Here is a 24,557-nt window from a genome sequence, read left to right as displayed (position 1 = left end):
AAAAAAAAAAAAAAAAAAAAAAGAGTGGAAAGAGTGGAAAGATGTATACATTTTATATATAAATATATATAATTAAAAAGATGTATATATATACTTGAATTTTCTTTGAATTATTTTCATTTGGTCTTTAGGCACACAAGGATAGGAGCTTTATCCATAACACCTGGAACTTTCTTCATGAGCCTGTTGAGTAAGCACTGTAGAGGCAGGTGAAAGAGGTTGACTGACATCTACAGGAGAGGTTATGCTGTCTACCTGATTAAGATATTTTTTTCATTGTGGGGCCCTCTGGTGAGCATCACATGGGACCTAAAATTTTCCTATGTACCAATTCATAGAGGCTCATTCACAGACCTCTTCTTCAGACTTTTTTGTAATAAGTCTTCCAGTCTTACTCCTTCAGCGTTCCTAATCATCCTGCAGAAACTATTAGCCATTATATATTAATATGCATAGGTTATTAACTCAAGCAATTTCTTCTTTAGGCAAAGTAGATGTAATGGTAGGTCTTCCTACTGTGAAGATTCTTTTTCATTTCTTAGTCTGACACCCTACCCCCATTACCGCCCCCCACCCGGGTTGGGGTGTAATGCCTCAGCAGTGTATTTCTGGATGTTGCTGGCATTAAGTGAGAGCCATGTATAAACCAGATGTTTACCCCCTCTGATGTGAAATTCCCCAGGAGGCCATCTGTATTGTTTGATGGAGAGACAGTGATGTGGAGGAGTAGATTTTTGATAGTTTGAATAACTATTTAAATAGGTTGAATAACCTATTTAAAAACTTCCTTGTGCCTTTGGGCTTGCTTTGTCTTATATGTTCTGTATATACCACCTCTGTTTAATGAAGGCGATCTCCTGCGTACATCTACTTTTTATACATTAAAAAGGGTGGCATAGGTGACATGGTTCTTGAAAGATGTATGTAAATTTTTTCTTTCCCATAAACCTATGTGAATGGTCACAGGGCCTTTTAGGTGAATGCCAGGAAGACAGTTTTGGTATAATGCAGTATAGGATTATTTGAGAGTACCTGCTTGTTTCTTGATGTAAGGAATTAATGGGGCTATAACCTGAGTAAAGTATGGGAATTGGGTGAAGACCTGTGACTAAATAATGACAACATTTAGACTTTGGTGAGACTTTATATTCTGGCCCTATATACTCCTCTTTCATCTTTTTATCTTTTTCCTCTGAGCTTTGGGGTATTCTGTCAAAATTTTCTTCTAATTTATCTTTATTTTAGGTTTAATTTTCCCATTACAGTTTTAAATCTATCGTGTGTATAGTTCATCCTAATATTAGTTGTTATATTTTCACCTTTTGACCTTTTTGAGAACAGGACTTTGCTATTTCTTTCAGTACTTCTATTTCTATGCAGTAGCATTTCCTTGTTTTTTTTTTTTTTAGAGGTTCCCTCATTTTTGGGGAGAGGGCATGCAATGTTTTTCTCTTACTCATCCTCGTAGAAATAATTTGATGCCTGTCAACTGTTAACTCACTGTTAACTCAAAGTCAAGGAAGAGTTGAGCTGTATTCTGTCACAGTAGACAATGGTTCTTGCCTGAAATTGGGGATTATTTGTATTTCTTGAATATTTGCCTTATTTTTAGAATCCTAAAAGTCCACAGATTAGCTATGGTAGAAAATTTTGCCTTGATGCTATAGATTCCTTCCCTTTTCCACTTGTTATGGCCAGTCATGCCAGTGATAAGGTGTGGATGTACCTAACCTACTTCAATGTCTTTCTATGCTTGGCTTCCCTTAGTGGTGTCCAGGTCTCAGCTGATTTCCCTCAGTCAAAGATGAATCCCGGGGTTGCATAATGATGCTGATAAGAGTTCAAATATTGCGAATTCAGCATAAAGTGGGGAGTGCAAACAATGTGCCCCTTTTTGGTTCACCATCTGCCCTTTCTTCTAGCACTCACCTCTTTGAGTTATAGATTGTTGGAAAGAGTCTGCATGAAGGAAAGTGGTTGTCTTACAGGAGGAGAAGAAGGTCCCCAATGAGGCTAATTTGGCTCCTTTCATTACACCACATCTGTTCAATATCCAGCTGGAATTTGTTAAAGTTTCTGGAAAATAAAGGTTGCTCTTCTCTGTTTTCCAGTGATGATATTCTTCCTATTAAAAAAAAGTTTTTGTAATATTTCAATGAAAAATTTTAAAAGTATAGAAAGCAGTGAATGTTAGATTTTGTTTATTTTACCAGCATCTTATTTGGTGTGTATAATTTTTATCAACATGTTTAAATTTGATAAAATACAGGCATATAATTATTTTTAGTTTTATGTTGATATGCCAAACATAAGGCTAATTGCAGTTAACGTTGATAGCTAATGAGTAATTATTATTTGCTTTTTAGAAAATGGATTCTACATCTCTCTCACCAACATTTTTAGATGTGGATCTGACAATATCACATATTAAATGTCTTCCCAAGGATATTCTGGTGAAATTTCAAGGCATAAATAATAATGAATGTGAGTTTGACTACCACATATTGCAGAGAGAAATACAACATACTCCAAAAGTGAAAAATAATGTTGAAATTGATGAATTTTGTTTGGTGGAAGAAAGAGTATCTGGAGAATGGCAGAGAGGAAGAGTCGTGGAAAAGAAAAATGAACTCTATACAGTGCTCCTCATAGATCGTGGAGAAGAACTAAGAGTTGTTGGTCCACAGATTGCTTCAGCCTGTGGCAATTTATTTGAGCTACCGCCACGGGTAATATTTGGTATTTTTGCGAATATACTACCAGTTGGGGAAAAATGGTCCCCTAAAGCTTTGAATTATTTCAAGTCATTAGTAGGAATACAAGTGAAAGGTTATGTGCAAGCTATTTTACCTCTGCAAATGTTTATTTTTGATGTGCCAAAAATTATATCTCAGGCTCTCGAGTTACAATTAGGAAGACTTGTTGATGGAGATTCATTTCGTCTTATTGTGGAAATGTTAGAATTCCCTCAACAAATGCCAGATTTATTGCAACATAAAAGACCTGAATTGTCATTAGGTAATAAAGACATTTCACTTGATATTCAACATGTTCTGGATAAGTTGCAGCCATCTTTGTCAGTAGGAAGTACTGAAAGTGTAAAGGTATCATCTGCATTGAGCCCTAGTAAATTTTATTGTCAGTTAATTAAATGGACTCCAGAACTAGAAAACTTGACAGCACATATGACTTTACATTATGATACCATCTGTCAAGAAACTAGTCCCACGTGTGATAATTTTGGACTACTTTGTGTTGCCAGAAGGCGAAATGGAGAGTGGCATAGAGGAATTCTTCAGCAGCTCTTGCCCCCAAATCAAGTAAAAATTTGGTTTATGGATTATGGCAGTAGTGAGGCTATACCCTCAATTTATGTAAAGAAACTTAAACAAGATTTTATTTTAGTACCATTATTTTCATTTCCATGTTCTCTGACATGTTTGCACAGTCCAGATAGAGATGCAAGAACATTTCAACTGAGTGTATTTAAACAGGCCTTATTAGGACAAGTGGTATATGCACACATTGATTGGTTCAATAAGGATGAGTGTTTGTATTACGTGACATTACAAACTCAAGAGTCTACAGTTAATTCTAAGTGTCTACTGAACACTGTAGGCACACAAGTACTTTCTCCGATGTCTGATTCAAAAATATCCAGTATCTTGAGTGAGACAAGTGTGTCTGATGTAAACAGCTTTGCAGTTGAGAGTTTTATGGGAAATATTGAATGGTCAATAGACTCTCTAAATAAAAAAGGCATTTTAAAAGTAGGTTTTACCATTGAAACAGTAGAAATGGAGATAGAGGCTGCCTATATAGCTTTTATAGCATATGTATTAAACCCATCAAATTTCTGGGTACGCACTAATGACCATCAGAATGAATTTCAAGAAATAATGAAAAATATAAACAAATTTTATGATTTGTGTGAAAACGATGAAATGATTCTAAGAAAACCTGAACCTGGATTATTTTGTTGTGCTAGATATAGCAAGGACAGACGTTTTTATAGAGCTGTCATCACTGAAATTAATGGTTGTAAGATTAATGTTTATTTTTTGGATTATGGTAATACTGATTCCATACCATTTTTTGATGTAAAAATTTTGCTTCCAGAATTTTGTGAGTTACCTGCCTTAGCAATGTGCTGTTCACTTGCACATATATTTCCTGTTGAAGATTTATGGACTAAGCCTGCAATTGATTATTTTAAAAAATTAGTTTTGAACAAAGCAATTTTGCTTCAGGTTGTAGCAAAAAAAGATGACAAATACACTGTAAATATTCAAAGTATTGAAGCCTCAGAAAATATTGATGTTATCTCTCTTATGTTACAAGCTGGATATGCAGAATATTGTCAAGTAGAACTAAAATATTTTCCAAAATCTGTAAGTGAATATTCAACGTCAAATTCAAAATCTAAAAGCAAAGTTAATATTAAAAAAGTCATATCTGCCCTTCTTGAAGGACCTAAATCTAAAAAGTACCTTTCAAATAACCTGGTAGAAAATAACTTGTCTTTGCCAAAGTCCCCAGCTGTTAATGTCTCAGATTTAAAAAATCCTTTCACCTTGTCTGTGGGACCTGAGTCATCCTGGTCTTATAAAGAATATATATTTAAACCAGGAACAGTTCTTGAAGTTAAATGTTCCTATTATTATGGCCCAGGTGACTTTTCATGCCAACTCCAATGTAAGTTAGAAGACCTAAAATTACTAATGGAGCAAATTCAGAATTACTATAGTATTCATTCTGATCCTTACGAGATTGGGCAGACTGCTTGTGTTGCTAAGTATTCTGGGAAGTGGTATAGAGCTGCTGTTTTGACTCAAGTATCAAAAGAAGTTGACATAGTATTTGTTGACTATGGTTACCAAAAAAGGGTTTTAATTAAAGATCTTTGTGCAATTAACCCACGTTTTCTCTTGCTAGAAAGCCAAGCCTTCAGATGTTGTCTTAACCATTTTATTGATCCTGTTAGTTGTAAATTTTTCAGTTGGACAAGAAAAGCATTCAGAGACTTGTGGAATTTTATCTCTTCATCTAGAGGGTTATTGACTTGTATCATCTATGCCTTAGTTGTTATACATCCCAACCATTTATATAACTTAGTGGATTTACAATCCTCATATACTAGTGCAAAAGAATTTCTTATGAATCATGGCTCTGCTCAGTATATCACATTATCAGAGACATTCCCATCTTTAGTTAGTCTTTACAGTTACTGTTATTCTTCCTTTAATATAAAAATTGGAAATGAAGAAGAAGTATATATATCTCACATATATAGTCCCAAAAAATTTTATTGCCAGCTTGGCAGAAATAATAAAGATCTAGAGATGATAGAAACAAAAATCACAGAGAGCAGTAACCTCAAAAATTGTCCAAAATATGATTCTAATAAAATGAGAGTGTGCATATCTAAGTATGTAGAGGATGGTCTCTCATATAGAGCTTTAGCAGTACCAACAGATTCATCATCTGAATTTCAAGTCTATTTTGTAGACTTTGGAAATAAGCAATTAGTAGGAGAAAATATGTTGAGGGCCATTTCAGCTCAGTTTCCAGAGTTGTTGTTTACACCTATGCAAGCTATTAAGTGTTTTTTGTCAGATCTTAGAGATGTAGATATTCCAGCAGAAATCAGTAGTTGGTTTAAAGACAATTTCTTGGGAAAACCATTAAAGGCGATAATATTGTCCCAGGAGTCAGATGGACAGCTTGGTATAGAATTGTATGATGGATCTCAATATATAAATGAGAAAATTAAAGTATTGCTTCATGCTTATGGAGAAAGACATTGTGACCAAGCATGCTGCATGGAAAAGAATAATAAAATAAATGAGAATAAGAGACTTACTACTTCTTTGAAAGGCAGAACAGGAAACAACTATTGCCATAATGTGATTAATAAAACTAGTCCAGTAACATATTCCAAAAGAAAAATGGATCAATTGATGCATCCCAAAAGTATATATGCCAGGTTTTTGAAGCCATCAGTTTGTTATAAAATGGAACCTGTGTCAAAAAACAAAATGAAGAATTCTTTGAATGATGGGCTTAAAGGTATAAAAATTGCCCCTGGAGCTGCACATATTCTTGAGAACAGGGGTGTGCGTCAAAAACCACTAAAGGTTGTATCACAGTCTTTTATCTGAGCATTAAATCAAACATCCTCACAAAACCCATATGACCTTATTAGGCCACGGATTAAAGACCTTCCTCAACCACAAATTTATTTGAATGCCAAAGTTAAAGTGTATGTATCTAATATCAGTAATCCAGCAAGTTTCCATATTCAGCTTGCTGAGAATGAAAGTATAATTATCAGACTTGCTGATGCTCTAAATACAACAGCAAGGAGATTGAAAGAGAGAAAATCAGTTCCACCTCTAGTGGGAGATCTTGTAGTTGCAGAATATTCTGGTGACAATGCCATTTACAGGGCAGTTATTAAGAAAATTTTGCCAGGAAATTCTTTTGAAGTAGAATTTATTGACTATGGTAACTCTGTGATAGTAAACACATGTAAAATTTATGAACTTCAGAGGGAATTTTTAACTGTTCCTCAGCTAGGAATCCATTCTTTTCTTAGTGGAGTAAAATGGAATGAGCCTGATGAAATATGGGATGACAAAACTGTGGATTATTTTACTTCGAAAATACATAACAAAACAGTTTATTGTGAATTTTTGAAAAAGCATGATCAGAAATGGGAAGAAAATTTGATTTGATTTGTGATGAAAGATGTGTCATTAATGAACTACTGAAATGGAAAGCTTGTTCAAAACTACAGAAGTCAGCATTGCAAATGCCTCAGGTTCTGGATCAAAAGGTGAGCCCAGGTGATAATAATGAAATGAAGAAAGGAAAATCAAATGAGTCTGAAGGTTCTATGAATTCAAACCAATAGCTGTTTAAAATTCCTTTCGAAGAATTCAAACCTGGACAACTTGAAAAAGCTGAAATGCTTAATGTTTCAAAAAGTGGAAGATTTTATGTGAAGTTATCAAAAAATAAAAAGATTTTATCAGATTTAATAGTATTAATTACTAAAGAAGAAAAAAATTCCCCCTTTTTATCAATGGAAAGTATTGAAAAAGGTTTAGAATGCTTGGCAAAATCTAAAAATACCTTGAAATGGCATCGATCAAAAGTGGAAGAAAGGTATGTTGATGATAAAGTACTTGTTTTTTTAGTAGATTGTGGTATCTATGAAATAGTGCCTGTATGTAATACCAAGCTGCTTAGTAACGAAATAAGAAGTATTCCTAGACAAGCTGTACCTTGTAAATGGATTTGGTTTGAAAATTCTAAGAACATGTCATTTGAGGGCTTATTTGCTCATTTGGAAATAAATATTCTTTTCCTGAAATATTTAGATGCTGTTTGGGAAGTAGACATTTTGGTAGATGACCTGTTACTTTTGGAATACTTAAATTTGAATACAGTTCACATTGAAGAAAACAAACTTAGACCTGATGAAATTGTTTACAACATTGAATCTAAGACTCCTGTATCATCATGCACAATAAAAATCATTTACTTGGGTTCAATTGCAAAATGATAGGCAGTATTCTGGTATTGCAACTGCTGTTTCTGATCCATCAGACTTCAGTATTCAGTTAGAAGATTTCTTTGACATAATGAAATATCTTTTTATGTTGCTTTCTGATCTCCCAGAGACCTTACAAACATTGCCTCAGGAGTTCATAATTCCCGGTTCTCGTTGTTTGTTCAAATATAAATCGGAAGATCAGTGGAATAGAGTAGAAATTTCTGAAGTCTCACCTCAGTCTTTATGTCTTGTGTTGATTGACTATGGATTTTCTTTTTATATACATTATTCAGAAATTATAAATCTTAAAGTTGTTCCTGAGGAACTTTTGAATTTGCCAAGGCTGAGTTATCCATGTATTTTATATGGTGTCTTACCTGCTAAAAGAAAACATTGGAGTGAAGAAGCCAAAAGCTTTTTTCGAGATTTCCTAAGTAAACCAGACCTAGTTTTTCAGTTTAGGGAATGTAATTCTGAAACAAAACTGAAAGTAGATGTCATGCATGAGAAAAAGAATTTGGCAGATATATTAGTTGCATCTGGTCTCGCAACTTATTCTAAAGATTCAGCTCATCTTGATGCAATTACTGCTACTGAATCTACTAAAAATCCAGTATAAATTACAGAGTAAGCCTATTTTCCCATTGTTAGATCAAAATTGTTACAAAAATCAAAACATAAATTTTACATGCATTGAGAAACAAAAGTGTAAACAGAAATCTACAAAGAGGAAAGATGTCTGTAAGAACCTCTTAAGGAAAATTCGTATTAGTAAAAAATCACATTCTAGAAATTTAACAGTGAGAAAGAAAGTTGGTAGTGGAAAACATTTCCAGAGTACCATGTTGTTTGATACATGTACAACAACTTCACTTTGGGAACTGCCCAATGGTTTGAAGAACAGCAGTTATGTTGACATTTTTGAAAAACTACCAACTGAAGGAATACAGGAAAATAAGACAATGAACTTGAGAACAGCAGTAAAAACATCGCATGGTAATGAAAACAAAAATCAGAAGAACACTTAAAAGGTAAATAGACATTTTTATAAAGTAGATTATTTTCTGTAGAATCTTTTTTTTTATTCTTTAAAAGTTTTTCATGTACTAACATCCAAATTGAAAATAAATGGCAGGAAAACTTACTAGAAAATCTGGATAAACGGATGAACTGGAAGTGGCCACTATGATTATAAAATGTTGCTTCACTATCTTTACATTTTTTGAATGGTGAAGTTTTTAGAATGTAGTGAAAGATTTTAACCACACATGCATGCACACATGCATGACATTTCACAAATAATTTCAAGGGTTTCATAAAACTCCTAAATATCTGTAGATCTCATGTTAATAAATCTTGCTATTATTAGTGAGCTTCCTGGGCTCATTTTGAAGAATCATTTTTCTGTTATATATAGTTTTATATCATATGAAATGTCTTTAGGTGTTTTAAGTGTGCTTCTAAAATATTTCTGAACCAGATAAATTTATAAATAAACTGATTCTAGCATATTTTCTCTTAAATCTTTTAGATGTCAAACTGACTCTAAAATATTGTTAAAATTTTAATATTTTATGCACTACAGTATTGTCTGATTTTGTTTATCCACATTACATTCATTTTCTGTATGGATTAGTTACTGAGGATTTTGTAGGCTGTAAAGAATGTTCCCTGGCAAATGTTTGTTTTGACTTTTATAAATAAAACATATATTATTCCACATTCTGTATTATAACTAATGTCATAACAGGCTATACTCTTTCAGTGAGTGGAGATATCTTGTTTTCACTGATGTAATGTTAGAAGGTATTTTATTTGAATTTTACCTAGATGTTTTATAGTGAATTGATAAATGCTTTACAATTGGCACCCCTTTCTATCTAATTTTCGAATCTTTTCTGATAGCAGTAGTGGTTATTGTAGCGATAGAAACAGCTACCATATTTTGAGTGCTTATTATGCTTCAGGCACTGTCTCAAGAGTCTTATATGTATTACCTCATTTAATGCTTATTACAACTCTACAAAATATGTTGATATAAAGGTCTAGGAACCTAATAACTAGCACTCCACTTCGAGTTCTAAACCACTTTCAAATAAACCTCTTCAGAAGGAGAAAGATAATTGTTAAGCAAAATGTTACACTTAAACAAACAAAATAAATAAAACCAAAAACAATATTGAAGACTGGCTTATATTAATGGAAAAATTGGCTTACCAATAATGAAATAAGGAATTATTTAGAATTACACAGACAGTTATAGGCACAGACAAGAGAATCTTCTTGGGAGGGTACCCATGTGAAACAGCCTGAGGCAGTTCTCCCCAAAAAGAAAAGGAGGAGGAAGAGGCTAATCAAGCATAGGTCTTTTTCCTTCCAAATGGACCAGTGAGATTGACCTTATTTCTGGAAGGCATAAGTAAGAAGAACAAAGAGGCTAGGAGTATTATGCTAGGAGAGTGCCCCACCCATGAACCTCCACATGGAAGGAAACATCAGGAGTGGGAAAGAAGCATTTTCCTCCAAGCTATTATCACTGCTTTATGGATGAGTCTCAGGGAAATTAAATATCTTGCCCATGAATTTGAAGCTGGTAAGTAAAGAACTCAGATGTTCAACTCAGATTTCTCTGACTGCGTTTGTTTGTTATTTATACTGCCTTTTGAAAAGTAGTTAGCTTGCTTGGGGAAGAGTTTCCTATAAACTCTTGGCACCAAACCATACATTTTGGCTCTTATGTCCTTTACTGTTCCCTTACCTGTGCATGTGTCTACCTTCTTTTATGTCTTTTTCCCCATCAGATTCTTTAAGGACCCACTTTGGGTCCCAGCTTCTATCTCATAGCACTCCTAACACACAGTGAATCACTGAGTGAGTTAAAGTAGCTGTTGTAAAAGCAGTTAGAAAACCAAACATTAAATTATACTTCAAAACACAAATTTGAAGTCCTATGTAAGGAAAAAAATCATGACTTTCTATGACAAATATAAGAAATATAGTTTCATAGACTAATAATAAATTTCCATACTTGCTGTAATCATAGCCTTAAAACAAAGCAAGAAAACAACATTAAAAAAAAAAAACTGGTTTTATTGCCTTTACTATTTCAGCTCCTACCACCTCTATTACTCTACCACTATTATTGCCTGCAGGTACTCTGGGTCCGGGGCAAAGTGATTTTAGTAGTTCCTCTTGGTTTAAGACATCAATATTTGAAAGAGTCTTACCTACTAAAAAAGCATAAAAGGCACTCTATTACAGTGGTTCTCAACCTTGACTTTGCATTGGAATTAACAAAGGAAGCTTTCAAAAAACGCTGATGCCTGGATCCCTGTTAAAAATTAAACATTCTGTTTTAATTGGTCAAGAACTGTGGCTTTACTAATGGGTGTTTAAAGCTCTCCTGGTGATTCCAATGCACAGCTAAGGTTGATAATTACTACTCTAGAGAGGACTGTAGATAACTTCCTGAATTATTTTGTGAGAAAAAAATAATTTTAGGCTTTATATGTAAAAACTCTTAGAATCTATTCTTCCTGTATTTGAAGTCCAGACTATACATAATGAGTCACAGTAATTTTGAGCTAAACTTAATTCAGAGTAAATAGTAAAAATATTATCATGTTAGAAATGGCCTAGATGTATAATATGTTTACTTTATCTTGCCCAGGTATTGTTCTAAATGCAGAAGTTGCCACCCTTTACACTTGGAAAATTAGGTTAACTTTCCCATAGTTTCAGCCTATTTTAATATCAGTGTTTAAATATTCAGGGTAATTGTTTTTATCTGTAGACTATTTTCTCCAGAACAAACTTGTTAGTCTTTTTCCAGGATGTTTTCTCATTTGTTTTTGTTTTTTAAAATCATGCTTTCTGGCCCACATGCTTGTTTTTGCTTGAAAGTCCTTGTGTAGATTATGAGAACTAGAGAATGTAATAACCCGTTCAAAAAAAGCGCAACAAATATCTGTTCATTCTTTGCTAATGAGGCAGTGCTTAATGGTAATGTGTGCCTATCCTTCTACAGTTGCTTATTTAACTGGAAGTCATCTTTGAAAGAAATCTAGAGTGATAACCCATTTTTAAAGAAGAGTTTTTGATATTTTAAATATGAAGTAACATCTAGACATCCAGAGGAGAATGGCTGATAGACATGTGAAATGTCAGACTGAGTCTTGAGAACACAACACTATTGAGTCATAGAGATTTATGAATTGCTTGCATTGAATGGTTATTAAAAGTATGGGCACTGAGGCTGACTCCCTGAGTGTGAATATTTGCTTTATCCCTTAATGATAAAACAATGGATAAGCTTTCAAACTCTTTTGTGCCTCAGTTTCTTCTTGTGTAAAATGGAGATCATAATAGTAACTACCCCTTTGGGTGGTTGTGAAGATTAAATAAATTAAAACATGTAAAGCATTGCAGTGTTGCCTGGTACATAATAAATGCTCACTAACTGTTAGAAATATAATCATCCTGATAAAACTATATTTGTTTTGAAAGTATTTTTGTGAAATCATAAGTTAAAATAATTTTTGATGCTGCTAAGCAAGAAACTGAACTATATTTAGGGTGAATACACACAGATGTGTTTAGTATTGGTATAATGGTTACGTTCATCATTAAATTTCTCTTTGGAAGATAGGATTTATGAGTAAGAGATGATTTATGAGTAAGAGGTGATTATAGTTCCAGATAAAGAATAGAATAGGTTATATATATTTTTTCCATTGTAGACATATATTGCTAAATGAACAAGTTTTTAGTTACACAGAATTATATATAGCATGTTATATAATTATACATATAGTATATGTTATATATACTATATGTAGTACATATAACTGTATAGATGTATATATAACATATGTTATACATACTATAGTATAGTATAGTATACTATAGTATAATATATAGTATGTATAACATACATACTATAGTATAGTATACTACATATTGTATATGTTATACATACTATATATTATACTATATGTTATACATATAGTATATTTATAACTTGTTTATGCTCAATATTTTTCCTTATTTACCTTTTATATTGTGACTTTTAGGAATTGTTAAGTAAAAGTTTATAGTTTATAGGAATTTTTAAATGAATAAGTCTTGAGTAACTCTTAATGAGACCCATAATGCTTTGAAGATTATATTACAATATACTCATGATTTTTTGTTTTTCAGTAGAATAAAATGGAAGCTCAGATCACTTATACATTAGTTTGGTAACAAATGATATATAGGATACCCAGTAATTACTATGTTGGTTGAGACACTATAGAGCTAGAGTAAAGGTGTTAAGCATAGTACAACAACTTCCAATATTAAATCATGTTAAATGAATCTAGATTTTTCAGGTTTTTTTCCCCAGGAGACCTTGTTAGATTGTTAGATTGCTGTAGAAATTTTCTGTGACCTAGGACATGATAAAAAGATTTTAAAAAGATTATTCCTTAGTAATAATTTTTAAAAGATTATTACCTAGTAAATTTGGTTCACCAGTGTGAGATATCTTGAAAATATTTTATTTGATGAACTATTCTTCTTTGTATGTGGTTTCAAAGGCAATAAATATCATTTTACCTTCTGATACTTTACACGTCTTCCCTGACCTTTGTTTCAGTTCCTACTTTGTCGAGTTATAATTGCAACTGTGGTTAATATATAGAGAGTTAGTACTACCATTTCCCTGGAAAATATAAGTGCTTGTAGGAGTGACAATTATTAAAAGGGAATAGAGAAGTCAGACATAATCTCTTCTTTCCTTGTGTTTAGCTCATAGTATGATAATTTTCTATCATTTTATATTTAGTAATATTTAATTTTATTTGGGTTTTATATTTTTTGGTTATTAGCTACTTGGAGATATTTGTGATATTCAAGAACAGTATATCCAGTGGGGAACGGGAATCAATATTTTGTCATTTCATTTACTATTGAATTGGAATTTATTTTGCAAGTAAATATTAATTGAGCAAGTTCAGAGTATTATTTTGATGCAAAGATAGAACCATAAAATTATACAAGTGCACTTAAGAGTTAGCATAAACCAAACATTTCTGAAGAACTGGATATGGGGTGATTTAAAGAATATTTGCAAAAATTTAGAAAATTCCTAAGCAAGCTAGGGACAGTCAAGTGTGTTAATATCTGTGTGTCTGTATTGAGCGTGTTGATATTGTCATTTCTTTGATGTTGGGAAATAATTTCCAGAAATACTGCAAGTTTGAATTTGGTATCCTGAAAGTTAAAGTTTACTTAAGAGTTGGAAATTTCATGTATGTATTTTTTCAAACAAGTTCATTTCTAGTTTGTGATTATTTTAGAACAGACAATGTAACATTTACTTTTTGTAACCTAAACTCTCTGAACACTTTTGTGTCATTCCCTCTCCCCTAAGCCCTGCCAGATCTTGAAGATTATTTACACTATTATGAAGAGTATCTCCCTTGGAAAATAATTCATTTTGCACAACTTCTTCTTCTTTTTTCTTTTTGGACAAAGTCTTGCTCTGTCACTCAGGCTGGAGTGCAATGGTGCATGGCTAATTTTGTACTTTTAGGAGAGACAGGGTTTCACCATGTTGGTCAGGCTGGTCTTGAACTGCTAACCTCAGGTGATCCACCTGCCTCAGCCTCCCAAAGTGCTGGGATTACAGGCATGAGGCACTGCGCCCAGTCCCCACATTTTACACAACTTGTATAGCTATTGTATCACTGGGGTGCTTTTGTTATTTAGTCACCATAAAATATGGCAAAGTTGATGATTTTGGTTTATTAAAAATAAAATGAGTTTGAATGTCAAAGAAAAGGCATTATGATGCTTTTTTTTTTTTTTTTTGGAGGAGGTACCAATTTAATCAGGAAGTACCAATCATTTGCCTTTAGTTTTCAGAGTTCCTTTAACTTCAGTTATGTCTTAATGTATAATATTTTATATTTGGGAATGATAAGAATATACAAACTAGAAAATTTATTTGCAGCATTTAAATTATTAAATCCTGCAGAAAATGATGTTTTAACAAGTCTACATTTCAGTTAAAATTTTTTTTTTTTTGAGATGGTGTCTCACTCTGTTGCCCAGGCTGGAGTGCAGTGGTGCGATCTCAGCTCACTGCAACCTCCTCCTCCCGATTTCAAGCTATTCTCCTGCCTCAGCCTCCCGAGTAGCTAGGAATACAGGCACCCGCCACCTTGCCGGGCTAATTTTTGTATTTTTAGTAGAGGCGAGGTTTCACCATATTGGCCAGGCTGATCTTGAACTCCTGACCTTGTAATCTGCCCCCCTCGGCCTCCCAAAGTGCTGGAATTGCAGGTGTGAGCCACTGTGCCTTGCCAATTTCAATTGATATTTTTCCTGTTTGGACAGAAATCCAATAAAGAAAATAGCTGAAGATATATGTGAAATTAGGTTGCCTTCTTTTAAGATAGTTTATAATTTAAAACTAGCTTTTTTGTTTTATTTTGAAAGTATTATTTTCAGCCTGTTATTATACTGTATAATTATAGAAGATGTGTAGTAATAGTGCAGTTTTATTCAGCATACTTTCAAATAAAAACAAAAAGTAGTGTTTTTATCTTAGTATTTATATTTTCTTAGGATTAAGTTTTATTTTATAGGTATAGTCGATATTGGAATAATGCTTTTTTCCATTCTACAACATTTGTGTTAATTTAAGTTAGTAAGATCTGTTATTTTATAAATGTTGCCAACAGATTTTTATTTAAAAATTTGGAGAACAGTAGAACATTTAAGTTACTATGTAAAATATTATATTTCAAAGCTTAGGATTGTTAAAACTTTTTAATTTTTTCCTTCCTAATGTTAATCTATATAAAGAATGAGTTTTCAATCTCATGTGAAATGGCTTTCAATATAGAAAAAAGTGATTCATTAGTAAGCCAGTCAAGATTGTTGATATTTTTAAAAATAATATTCACATATACATTTTTCAAGGCTCTATATTGATGTGAAATAAAACACTCAGTCCAAAACTGTTAAATAAAGACAAATTATTCAGATATTTGTATTTTCCTAGCATAGTTGTGATTTTAAATCTTCTCTATGAGAGCCTGAGTAGGTTAAATTTCAGAGAGTCTGAACTTTTTTGTTTTTACTTTTTAAATCTGCGTATGTTAATATCAGCTAACTTTTTTTGATTTTTAGAGGAATATTGAACTCTAATATCACTTTTTAAGCAGTTTTGATATTGTTGCTATTATTTGTGTACATCCAAGGGAACATTTTTTTGGTTTTGTATATTGATTATTTTGAGTTAAAAAAATTTTCACAATAAGTGTGTATTCCTAAAGTCTGAAATTATGTATGTGTTTTTGATGTTATAATATGAACTTCTTGTGATGAAATACTGAATTGACTTTAAAATTTCTCTTGACCAAAGATAATCATTACACGTTTTTTCTATTTCCAAAACATATGAATTCTTTTTATATTCTTTCTTTATCCTTTCACTTTTATTTATTTTTAATTTTTAATTTTATGTTCCAGGGTACATGTGCAGGATGTGCAGGTTTGTTACATAGGTAAATATGTGCCATGGTGGTTTGCTGCACCTATCAACCCATCACCTAGGTATTAAGGCCCAGCATGCATTAGCTATTTTTCCCAATGTCCTCCCTTCCCCATCCCACCCCCCAACAGAACGCTGTGTATGTTATTCCCCTCCCTGTGTCCATGTGTTCTCATTGGTCAGCTCCCACGTATAAGTGAGGACATGTAGTGTTTGTTTTTCTGTTCCTGCGTTAGTTTGCTGAGGATAATGGCTTCCACCTCCATCCATGTCCTTACAAAAGACATGATCTCATTCCTTCTTTATGGGTGCATAGTATTCCGTGGTGTATATATACCACATTTTCTTTATCCAGTCTATCATTGATGGGCATTTGTGTTGATTCCATGTCTTTGCTAATGTGAATAGTGCTCCAGTGAATATATGCATGCGTGTATCTTTGTAATAGAATGATTTATATTCCTTTGGGTATATGCCCAGTAATGGGATTGCTGGGTCAGGTGGTATTTCTTGTTCTAGATCTTTGAGATATTGCCACACTGTCGTCCACAATGGTTGAACTAATTTACATTCCCAGAAACAGTGTAAAAGTGTTTCTGTTTATCTGCAAACTCACCAGCATTTGTTGTTTCTTGAGTTTTTAATAATCGCCATTCTGACTGGTGTGAGATGGTGTCTCATTGTGGTTTTGATTTGCATTTCTAATCATCAGTGATGTTGAACTTTTTTTCATATGTTTGTTGGCCGCATTAATGTCTTTTTTTGGTGTCTGTTCATGTCCTTTGCACTTTTTAATGGGGTTGCTTGGTTTTTTCCCTTGAATATTTAAGTTGCTTATAGATTCTGGCTGTTAGACCTTTGTTAGCTGGATAAATTGCAAAAATTTTCTCCAATTCTGTAGATTGCCTGTTCACTCTGATGATGGTTTCTTTAGGTCAATATCCCTCGTGAATGCTGACGCAAAAATTCTCAATAAAATACCGGCAAACTGAATACAGCAGCACATCAGAAAGCTTATCCACCATGATCAAATTGTCTTCAATCCTGGGGATCAAGGCTAGTTCAACATACCCAAATCAATAAACATAATTCGTCACATAACCAGATCTAAAGACAAAAACCACATGATTATCCCAAGAGATGCAGAAAAGGCCTTCAATAAAATTCAGCATCCCTTCATGTTATTAAAAACTCTCAACAAACTAGGTATTGAAGGAACATACCTCAAATTGATAAGAGCTATTTATGACAAGCCCATAGCCAACATACTGAATGGGCAAGAACTGGAAGCATTCCCCTTGAAAACTGGCATAAGACAGTCAGTCTCACAACTCCTATTCAACATAGTATTGGAAGTTCTAGCCAGGGCAATCAGAACAGAGAAAGAAATGAAAGGTATTCAAATAGGAAGAGAGGAAGTCAAGTTGTCTTTTTTTTGCAGATTACATGATCCTATATCTAGAAAAACCCATTGGCTCAGTCCAAAAGCTTCTTAAGCTGATAAGCAACTTCAGTAAAGTCTGAGGATACAAAATCAATGTGTAAAAGTCACAAGCATTCCTATAAGGTAAGCAGAGAGCCAAATCATGAATGAACTCCCATTCACAATTGCTACAAAGAGAATAAAATACCTAGGAAAACAGCTAACAAGGGAGGTGAAGGACCTCTTCAAGGAGAACTACAAGCCACTGGGAAATCAGAGGGGACACAAACAAATGGAAAAATATTCCATGTTCATGGATAGGAAGAATCAATATGAAAATTGCCATACTGCCCAAAGTATGTAGCATTATAGATTAAATGCTATTTCCATTAAACTACCATTGACATTCTTCACAGATTTCGAATAAACTATTTTAAAATTCACATGGAACGAAAAAAGAGTTTGGATAACCAAGACAATTGTAAGCAAAAAGAACAAAGCTGGAGGCATCACACTACCAGACTTCAAACTATATAAAAAGGCTACAGTAATCAAAACAACATGGTACTGGTACAAAAATAGACACATAGACCAATGGAAAAAGAATAGAGAACTCAAAAATAAGTCTGCACATCTACAACCATCTGATCTTCAACAAACCTGACAAAAGCCATGAGGAAAAGATTCTTTATTTAGTAAGTGGTACTGGGATAAGTGGCTAACCACATGCAGAAGATTGAAACTGGACCCCTACCTTATACCTTATACAAAAATTAACTCAAGATGGATTAAATACTTAAATGTAAAACCCCAAACTATAAAAACCCTAGAAGAAAATCTAGGCAACAGCATTCAGGACATAGGCATGGGTAAAGATTTCATGATGAAATCACCAAAAGCAATTGCAACAGAAGCAAACATTGACAAATGGGTTCTAATTAAACTAAAGAGTTTCTGCACAGCAAAAGAAAGTATCCTTTCACTTTTAAAAGAACATTGAATTATTTTTACATATCCCTTTTAAAAATTTATTTGGTCTGTAGTTTGTATAATAATTATCTCAATGTTTTTCAGAAATCTCCAGCATTAAATTTAATTTTTTTCTTACATATAACTTTTAGAATAATTTTTTACAGTATGGATTTTATAATATAACTTAAGAATATGTAAGATTATAATAGTTGTTCCCCTTTGGCTATATAATACATTAACAGTTCAGTGTGAAATCTAAGTAATATCTTCAACTTATTTTCTTTTCTCGATGCTATTCATATTGTTTTTCCTTAGCACGATGTTTTTTATTTCTGTTTTTATGTCTTACTGATACCTCTGAATATCTTCTCCTTCCTACCAAATTATCCTCTTTTATAATCTTGTCACATTCTCCTCTAAGGTGCATTCATTCATCAAACATTTTGGAAATGACCATATTAAATATTGGAGATACAAAAATGAGTAAGTGAAATTCCATTTCCTAAGATATTCCCAGTACAGTGGTGGAAGCAAATAATCAGTTATAGTAAGATATACTTTGATAATGTAGCAAAGGTATATAATAGGTGTTCTGGACAGAGGACAGTGTGCCTAACTTCCTAGGATTGAGGAAACGGTTGAAAAGGAGTCTCAAAAATATGACCTGTGAGCCTGACTCTTGAAAGATAAGTGGTACAATTTTCTAGGGAACTTAGGCAAACACCTAAGAAAGTAAATTGTAGAAGGTGTAGTACAGCCAAACAAAGTTGACACATTACAGGCACACTACTTTTGTTTGAAACTATTATTTCTTCTGTATACGTGAATAATGGTTGCAATAGTTACACAATTAGAAATGGAGAGTTATTTTCCCTCAGCATTAGAAAATGTTGTTCCATGCTCTTTTGACTTCCACTTTTGATCCTGAGAAGTCTCCTGTCTCCTTAGCAATAATTCATTTTCCTTATGAGTAGTCTTTTCCTTCCTGGTCCTGTACATCATCACGTTGTATTTGGTGTTTCACACCTAACACATTATTTATTAATGTTGTTAATTATGTTTATCCTGCTTGAGACTCTGACAGTCCTGAATCTAAAGATTGGTCTTTTTGCCCACTCTGGGATATTCTTAGCTATTATATCTTTGTGGATTCTTGCCCATTGTATTTTTCTTTGTACAACTGTTTTGATACATGTGAATTATTATTATAGTATGACTCAACATCTTTTCCATATATTAGTCTCTCTGCATTGCATTCTGGGTAATCTCTTTACACCTGTCTCCCAAATAAACTCTTAAGTGGTATTTAATTTGCAGTTTATTTTGAGTTATTAATTTTAATTATAGTTTTCCACTCTAGAAGTACTATTTCTTTTATTTTCATATTTGCTTGCTCATTTTTATTCTCTTCTTTTCTGTCCCAATTTCAGTGTCTTATTTTATTCAACATATTAAGAATACTTAGTTTATACATGTATTTTATAATTCCAGTGTATACACTCATTGTAGATACAAATTTGTAGCTAAATAATTCTGTGAACTATTTTTTACTTATTGTACCTTATTTAAAACCACATGTTCTATGATTTTATTGTCGACTCATGTTTCTTGGTACTTTTAACTGTGGAAATTCTTTAAGACCTGTGTTTAAAGTACTTCCTGCAGTTGGAATTTGCATATTCTTTTGCCAAGTGCCTGAGGGCATTTTCAGACCCAACCCCTGACTTAGTGGTTTTTCTTGTGTTCAGGTAGTATAAATTCGAGCTGCCAAAGCTCAGGGTTAGGAAAGCTTCAGAAAGGTTTTTTTTTTTTTTTTTTTTTTAGTTAAAGTAAAAATGCTGAAACATGTAAATAAGCTATTTTGTCTCACAGTAGGTTGCTTTTTATTTCAGTCCCTGGGATATCACTTTTGGAATCAGGGGTTATGCAGGAGTGTCTGATCAAGCTTTTTACCCTGCTTGATTACTATTCAGTTTACTACTTGCTTGTACTTACATTTGTACTTTTGAAACACACGTTTAAGTGCTTTGGATATCAGGAACTACATTCTAGCACTTGTTTACCTCTGTGGATTAGGCATTGATTTCTTACATATGACTAAAATCACGAGTGACAAAACTGGACTTCTCAAAGTTCAAAATTTTTGTTTCAAAGGACACCATCAAGAAAGTGAAAAGATTACCTACAGAATGGGGAAAATATTTGCAAACTATATAGTAATTAACTTGTATGCACAATATATAGTGAACCCTTAGAACTCAACAGTTAAAAGGACAACCCATTTTATAAATGGGAAAAGGTTTTATATAGCAGCTTCTCTCAAGAAAATACCCAGTAAACCCATGAAAAGGTGCTCACCATCACTAGCAACTACAGAAATGCAAAAGCACAACTAAATAGCACTTGATATCCAGTGGGTTGGCAAAAAAAAAAAAAAATGTTAAAGATAACAAGTACTGATGTGGATGTAGAGAAATTGGAACTCTCATACATTGCTAATGAGATTGTAAAATCATGCGTCTACTTTGGAACACAGTTTGATAGGTCCTCAAAATGTTAATTAACATTGAGTTGATACTGTCTTGTTTTTCTAAGACCACCAGAGCGAGCACAAAAGAACCAGCAAGTAGGCAAAGGTCAGGCGCAAAACTGCACGTTTATTTTGGTAACCTAAGGTGTGCGGGAGAAGTCTGTCGGCCTCCGGCAAAGGAGGCCGGCAGAGTCTCCCCGCGGTGGGGCTCTCCGACAGACTTCCCACAGTCCCGACATCCCGACAGGAGTGGGGCTGCAAGAAGGCCGCGTGGCTCAGTGGCGGAGAGCGGCTTTTCTAGGAGTGGGAGGGCAATAGGTGGGGCATGGGCGTGTCAGGGGCATTCCGCAGGTGCGACCAGGTAAATCTTGGTCTCTTCAGATTGACATCACCTGGCGCATGCCCAGTTGGTCTGCACCTTCCCGGGTCGCCGGCTGCATTTTCGCGCACGCGGGAAAAGTTGGTGGTGAAGAAGAACCCGGAAGTGCACCATCTTGCCTCCGTTCGTCCAAACAGTCCAACCTTTTATTGATAATAGTGATAAAGGGGCGCCATGGTCTGTCTGGCTACTTCCTGCTGTTAAGGGGCGTTGTTAAAGTCGGAGCCTATGGTTGGTATTTGGACGCACGGATGAAAAATAAAATAAGGCACAGTATTAGTATAGGAATGAGGAATGGAAGCATTTGTTGGAATATGGGCAAAACCCAGAAGGATAGTCCTGGCAAGGTTGGGGAGTATGAGATAGTTAAGAAAATTTAGTAAGTTTGAGGCGAGTGGGGGAAAGCCAAACTGATTTCCACTGATTGCTTTCGGTAGGGGCCCTTTTTAGTTGGGAATGAGGAATGAGTGCGCAAAGTACTTGTTGGCCAGGCAGCAATTAAGGATTGGAGTTTTTCGTGGAGTGGATGGCTTTCCACTTACTCCTACTACAGAGATATTGGATGGAAGGCTAGGTCCAGAGAAGGACGGCAAAACAGAATAGGTAGCCTCGCTGTTGATTAAAAAAGTAATTGTCTTACCCGCTACCAGGAGAGTTACCCGCGGCTTGGCGAGGGTGATGGGGGTCCCCGAGTCTCGGCACCTTCAGTTGTCATCGTCGTCCAGATGTAGGAGCTGGAAGGAGCTCCCAGGATCCTGGGAAAGGGGGTCACGTAGAGGCGCGGCACCTGTTCTCAGGGTGGGGCAATCAGACTTCCAGTTTCCTCCCTGCTGGAAAGCAGGGCAGGGAGGTTGCTGGTGGATGAGGGTTAGGACATTCACTGGCCTAATGTCCTGATGCCTTGCACTTATAGCAAGGCTGCGTTGGGACTCGGGGACCTTGCGGACACCTGTTGGCATAGTGCCCTGCCTTGCCGCACTTATAGCAGGCAGGCTCCTTTTGTAGCCTTGGAGTCTGCGGGGTGTGTGCTCTCTGGTCTGGGGTTACGACTGGGCTGTAAAGCCGCTGCTAGGAGCTGTAACTTCTGTTCAAGGCAAGCCTGCCGTCTCCTCTCTGGAGCTATAGACCTTAAATGCTAATTTAACCAGGTCTTGTATTGGTGCCTGAGGACCATCCTCTACCTTTTAAAGTTTTTTACGAATGTCAGGAGCTGATTGAGAAATGAAATAAGACGCCAAAATGGTGGCCCCTGTGGGGGAGGCCGGATCTAACCGGGTATACTGGGTTAGAACCTCAGTCAGCCTATTTAAGAATGCGGCTGGATTTTCTTCTGGATTTTGAATAATTTCTTTTAATTTGTTAAAATTTACAGTTTTGTTTGAGGCTGCTTGCATACCAGCCAACAAACACTGAACCATTAGGTCTCGCCTATGGCGCCCAGGCTGATTTGCTTGGTAGTTCCAGTCTGGGTCTGCCGAGGGGACTGCTTGCTCCCCTAGTGGGATGGCGGCGTCAGTTAAATGTAGTTGGTTGGCATGCTGCCTGGCGGCCGCTAGGATGCGCTCTTGCTCCTCAGGGTTTAGGGTGGAGGTTAGGATAACCTGGAGGTCATGCCAAGTTAAGTCATAGGCCTGACAAAGGTATCTAAATTCCTTTATGTATATGGTAGGATTAGCTGAGAAATCACCTAACCCTTCTCAATTTTGGAAAGATCGGCCAAGGAAAAAGGGACATGTACTCTGACTACCCCCTCCGCCCCAGCCACCTCTCGCAAAGGTGCTAACACTGTAGGAGGATGTGGGCAGAGATAGGGGACTCAAGACAGCCAGTTGGGGGCCCCGAAGGAGGCACGGGACCGAGTGGATTACTAGTAGATGAGGAGGAGGAAGGAGGAGTCTGGATGGGGGGGGGAGGAGGAGTCTGGGCAGGAAGGGAAGGGGTGGGGAGAGCGGGGAGAGAAGGAGTATAGGGACGAGAGCCTAAGGCCCAAAAGCCTTGTATGTAAATTAATTTCGGACCACTTGCCTAGCCGCTGGCAGAAACTGCTGAGGTCGATCACGCCACAGTGGAAAGGAAAATTAACCACTTCCTCCTAAGGTCTTGTTCAAGCTGTAAGGTTTTTAAATTGGCTAGGAGGCACCCTAAGGGGGTGCTCTTTGGAAATTTGGACTAGGGGGTTTCCCCTTTGTTTCCTCTTTACCGACACACAATGGACACAATGGAAATGGAAGTGGATCTCTGCCTGGCTTCAAAGCGTCCTTTGGAACCAGCAGAGACAGACTGGAGGCTCTTGAAGCCAAAGTGGAGAGTACCTTCAGGCGGACGTCTCCATCCTGCAAGGGTCTCCCAAGCCACTTGGTGGCTCAAAATGGACCTCGGACCCGCGCAGGATTTCTGGCCGAGGGAGGTAAAGAGGAGACAAGGGCACTTACCCCAGAGAGGCCGTGAGAGTGAGCGAAGCCGGTCTCAGGTCCTGGTCCGTCCGCAGCGTGGAACGAGGAGGAGGAGGCTCCCCGGACCCTGGGGGCCCTGAGGAGGGGTCTCCTCCCAGGTTTCGGCACCATCTGTCTTGTTTTTCTAAGACCACCAGAGCGAGCACAAAAGAACCAGCAAGTAGGCAAAGGTCAGGCGCAAAACTGCACGTTTATTTTGGTAACCTAAGGTGTGCGGGAGAAGTCTGTCGGCCTCCGGCAAAGGCTCAATGGCGGAGAGTAGCTTTTCTAGGAGTGGGGGGGCAATAGGTGGGGCATGGGCGTGTCAGGGGCATTCCGCAGGTGCGACCAGGTAAATCTTGGTCTCTTCAGATTGACATCACCTGGCGCATGCCCAGTTGGTCTGCACCTTCCCGGGTCGCAGGCTGCATTTTCGCGCGTGCGGAAAAGTTGGTGGTGAAGAAGAACCCGGAAGTGCACCATCTTGCCTCCGTTCGTCCAAACAGATACATGACCCAGCAATTGTATTCCTGGGTATACACTTAATTTAAGAAATATATCTACACAAAAAATCGTGCACAAAATTTTATGGTAGCATAGTCAGAATAGCCAAAAATAGAATCAAATCAAATGTCCCTTAATGGAAGAGTTTATAAACAAAGTTGGTATATTCATGCAATAGGATATTATTCAACAAAAGAAAAATAATTGGTAA

General features: G+C 35.7%; 1 protein-coding gene across 1 annotated transcript; it reads left to right on the top strand.

Moving 5' to 3' along the window:
• The first annotated feature begins 2,369 nt into the window (after window positions 1-2,369).
• Window positions 2,370-8,180, top strand: TDRD15 (tudor domain containing 15). Its single transcript, XM_023229990.1, is given in 3 exon segments — window positions 2,370-6,731; window positions 6,734-7,537; window positions 7,539-8,180. Coding segments are annotated over 3 exon segments (5,808 nt in total).
• The last annotated feature ends 16,377 nt before the right edge of the window (window positions 8,181-24,557 follow it).

The sequence above is a fragment of the Piliocolobus tephrosceles genome, chromosome 15, assembly GCF_002776525.5.
Source record: "Piliocolobus tephrosceles isolate RC106 chromosome 15, ASM277652v3, whole genome shotgun sequence".
NCBI classification, from domain to species: domain Eukaryota; kingdom Metazoa; phylum Chordata; class Mammalia; order Primates; family Cercopithecidae; genus Piliocolobus; species Piliocolobus tephrosceles.
The sequence above is the reverse complement of the archived record's forward strand: the minus strand, read 5'-3'. Positions and strand labels throughout refer to the sequence as shown.